Source organism: Diadema setosum, chromosome 19, assembly GCF_964275005.1.
Source record: "Diadema setosum chromosome 19, eeDiaSeto1, whole genome shotgun sequence".
In the NCBI taxonomy this organism is placed as follows: domain Eukaryota; kingdom Metazoa; phylum Echinodermata; class Echinoidea; order Diadematoida; family Diadematidae; genus Diadema; species Diadema setosum.
In genome coordinates this window covers 28,506,084-28,509,973 of record NC_092703.1, presented here as the reverse complement: position 1 = coordinate 28,509,973, position 3,890 = coordinate 28,506,084, and the positions used below count along the sequence as shown (strand labels likewise).

The window sequence follows — 3,890 nt, the reverse complement described above, 5'->3', positions numbered from 1 at the left end:
ATGATATTAGTGCACGCGGATATATTTCTGACTCTCTTTTCTCTTCCTTTCTCTCTCTCCCCTTCTCTCTCCTTGTTCCGTGGCTGCGATAAAGAACGGCAACGGACTTTGCAGAGGTAAATGAATCGAGAGTCGCAGTTGCGAAGACTTTTTATCTGCTGTTCCGTGAAGAGTGCGGTCCTTTCATGATTGGAAGGAAGTTTAGTCTTCGTAGTCAGACATCATTTCCGCCATTCCCGGCAGATGTATCTAAACGTAGTCGATAGCAGATTGCCCGATAAGATTGGGATCAATGTCTGTCTAACTAATTATCTCTCGTACACTCTTGATATCTACATTTGATTATCTATTGCTGTATCTCTACATAATGGTAATCTTATCTCCCTCTTAGTTAAGATTATTTTGCTATCAATTACTTTCAGAAAACCCCGCAAAAGTGCAGAGTGACCATATATCCTTGTACTTACTTTACATTGCATTGCTGTAATAATCACATTGTGGCAGTGTTGAGATACTTATTTATTTAGGTATACGGTCGTATGAAGTTAGAAAGAATGAAAGATCTGGTTGAAAAATAATACATTTGATACAAAACAAAGAAATGTGTTGTAAAACACACATGAAAGGTCAATGCTTTTCATGTGTTTGTTATAGCTTCGCTGGTGTTTTCTGCCTGACGAAAGACTATTATCCACAACGTGCTCGGCTATTTCTGATTGGCTCGGAAAACACCCATGCATATGCAGTTTGCTGCTGTCAGTAGCCAAAGAGGGCGCTCTTGAGAATGGGGATCTCACCCACAGAGAGTTCTGTGATCTCACCTCGCATGAGTAATGCATCAACCACGTTCAGTGACGTTCCAGCTGGAAGTGCGACCAGTCAGGCCTGATTCAATTTGAAGGTATTGCTGAGCGCGGCATGATCTCACCAACGCGAATGAGATCAGAGGACAGGCATCCCTAGCCTAACAAATGGGGATAGCTCTTATATCTGAATAGAATTAGTCCGAGATGACCAGCGGGTGTTGACGACCGACCATTACCGCAACCAGCCCTGGCGATGTCGTTAATCGGTCGCGCGCTCGTCTACAAATCTAAATGACTCATAATTAACGTGTCATCATCTGAGCTGGTAGATAATTTTCGGGATCAGTGCTCTGAGAGCAGCTGATCCCATTTACAACCCTTCCTTATATTTGTTAATCGTTTGTAGATCAGTCAGGCTGATGTGGATCGCTTACAGAGAGTTCAGAATGCTGCCTCTAGACTAATGTACCATGTTCGTTCACGTTCTCATGCCACTCCTCTTATACGTCAACTCCACTGGCTGCCAGTCAAAGCAAGAATATCCTCCAAGCTTCTCCTACTGGTCTACAAAGTAGTCAACAATAGAGCTCCAGAGTACATTGGGAAGTGTCTGGTATGACACTCTCACTCTATGCGCACTCGTCTTTCATCATCCGTTACCTTCACTCAACCACACGCGAAAAAAGTAGCTGGCGATGCAGCTTTCTCTTCTTCTGCTCCTAGGCTGTGGAATAAGCTCCCTCCTCTTCTCAAATCATCACCAACACTTGATCACTCCAAACAAAACTTGAAGACTTACTTATTTTGATGTCCCTATATGTGCACTGGACTTGTACTGTCACTGCCTGGTAATTTGTTTATATTTTGTCTCCTATGGCGACCAGGGATGACATCTCATAGCGCTTTGTATCCAGTGGAAAAGGCGCTCTAAAAATGTATATTGTTATTATTATTATTATTATTATTATTATTATTATTATTATTATTATTATTATTATTATTATTGTTGTTGTTATTATTATTATTATTATTACTATTATTATTACTATTATTATTATTATTATTATTATTATTATTATTATTATTATTATTATTATTATTATTATTATTATTATTATTACTATTGTTATGGAGGGGGCTGGTATGCATAGTTTTACTTCCAATTAATGTTTGTTTAGGGTAGGGTGTCTGCCAAGAAATTTTGCTCTAAAATTTGACACTTAACCTTGGCAAGCTAGCATATCATCGAATGATGAGGTCATATGACGGTGTAGAAAAGACCAACCTTTTCAAATTGCAGTTCCCCTCGTTATTTTTCTTTGCCACGGGTTCAAACAATAGATTATCATCAGTCTACACGTATTTGAATGTCTCGTATCATCTGATAATCATCGTTGATATTCAGTCTCTTCGATGTAAAACCACGGAGGTATTAGGTACTCCCTTGGTATCGTCTTGGTAAAACATAATTTACCCAGCCCCATTTTCTACGGCTTACAGGTGTGAGATACCCCGGTACTCTTTGTCTTCACATTGAGCACAGAAAAAACAGTATAAGTTCTAATTTATCTCTCACTCCCCGCTCACTTTCTTACGTTCGTTCTTATTTCACTTTCTTTTTCTGTCTCTCTTCCCGTATTCTCTCTTTCTCCCTTTTCTCTCTTTGGAAATGACGCCATACTCTATTCAATCAATAAACTTTATAATTATGCTTCATATTTTTCTTCTTCTTTTGCTTCCTTTTTATGTCTATATATATATATATATATATATATATATATATATATATATATATATATATTATGCAATATAAATTATATTTGCCTCTCAATATAACTGGGAACATACATCACAAATTTGCATAGTACCAAGCTGTAGGCCCTACATTACAATCAACATTTATCTGTGATTTATGATATGATAGTAATCCTAATTTTGGAATCTAAATCTGCATCGCTTGAGAAAATTAGTAGATTGAAAATGTTGGTACCGGTAAGCCTTTATATATTGTGTTTATATAAACAAGAGACCCAGAGTATCAAATTCTTTATATATATATATATATATATATATATATATATATATATATATATATATATATATATATATATATATATATATATATCATATATCATATATCAATTGATTATATACAATATGCATACATGCATTCATACATGCATAAATGAGTATATTGTACGTATATATACACGTAAATATATAGATATGTGTGCCTGTGTGTGCTTGTGTCTGTGTCTGTGTATTAGTATCTGTGTTTACATTAATAAGGTTTTCTCATTATTTTCAAGGATCAGCGAAGGAAAATCACACGGCACCAGTGTCTTTCACAATACTTTATTGACTTTTGCCCATAACAGGACATCACGAAACACAGGTTGAGTCAACAGTTGCACAGGAGTTCAACATAACACAAATCATAATACTTGCATGGTCACAGTGTTTTTACACAGAATAATCATTATTATGTTATTGCATGATTTTCAAAATGCGATCTTACGGAACGTAGAGGGAGACCTCACAAACTCCGTGGAAAGTCATAACAGACTGCGCTGAGTTTGGGGGCCTCTAGGTTACTCGTAGAAAGACATTGGCAAGAATTACATAGCATTTCTTCTTCTTTCATTTTTTTTCTTCATGATTTACTGGACACTTAAGAACATCTAAACACGTGAAAACAAACAAATAATCAATGAGATGATCTGAAAAACGACTGGAGAGGCACAAACAAACATGCATATGTGACAAAGAATGATGTAATGACTTTGGTGCAGTATGGTTAATTGATTCAGTGCAGGTGATCGGTTTTAAACGTGCAGCGTTGTTTGTTCAAGACTTTGTGCGTTCCCTCGGAGAGATTGTCACGTTTGGTCTAATAGTCGGTGTCATCGTCTTCCTCTCCACCATCCATGGAGTCGATTCCCACCTCCTCGTAGTCCTTCTCGAGGGCAGCGAGGTCTTCCCTAGCTTCGGCAAACTCTCCCTCCTCCATACCCTCTCCCACGTACCAGTGGACGAAGGCACGCTTGGCGTACATCAGGTCGAACTTGTGGTTGAGGCGAGCCC

General features: G+C 37.7%; 1 protein-coding gene across 1 annotated transcript in view; it reads right to left on the bottom strand.

The window, feature by feature from the left end:
• Positions 1-3,157: 3,157 nt before the first annotated feature.
• Positions 3,158-3,890, bottom strand: part of LOC140242636 (tubulin alpha-1 chain-like) — an 8,714-nt gene continuing 7,981 nt past the window's right edge. Inside the window, exon 4 of the mRNA XM_072322391.1 lies at positions 3,158-3,890. This exon is cut by the window's right edge and continues 787 nt beyond it. Coding sequence (XP_072178492.1) covers positions 3,697-3,890 — 194 coding nt within the window. The 3' untranslated portion in view covers positions 3,158-3,696.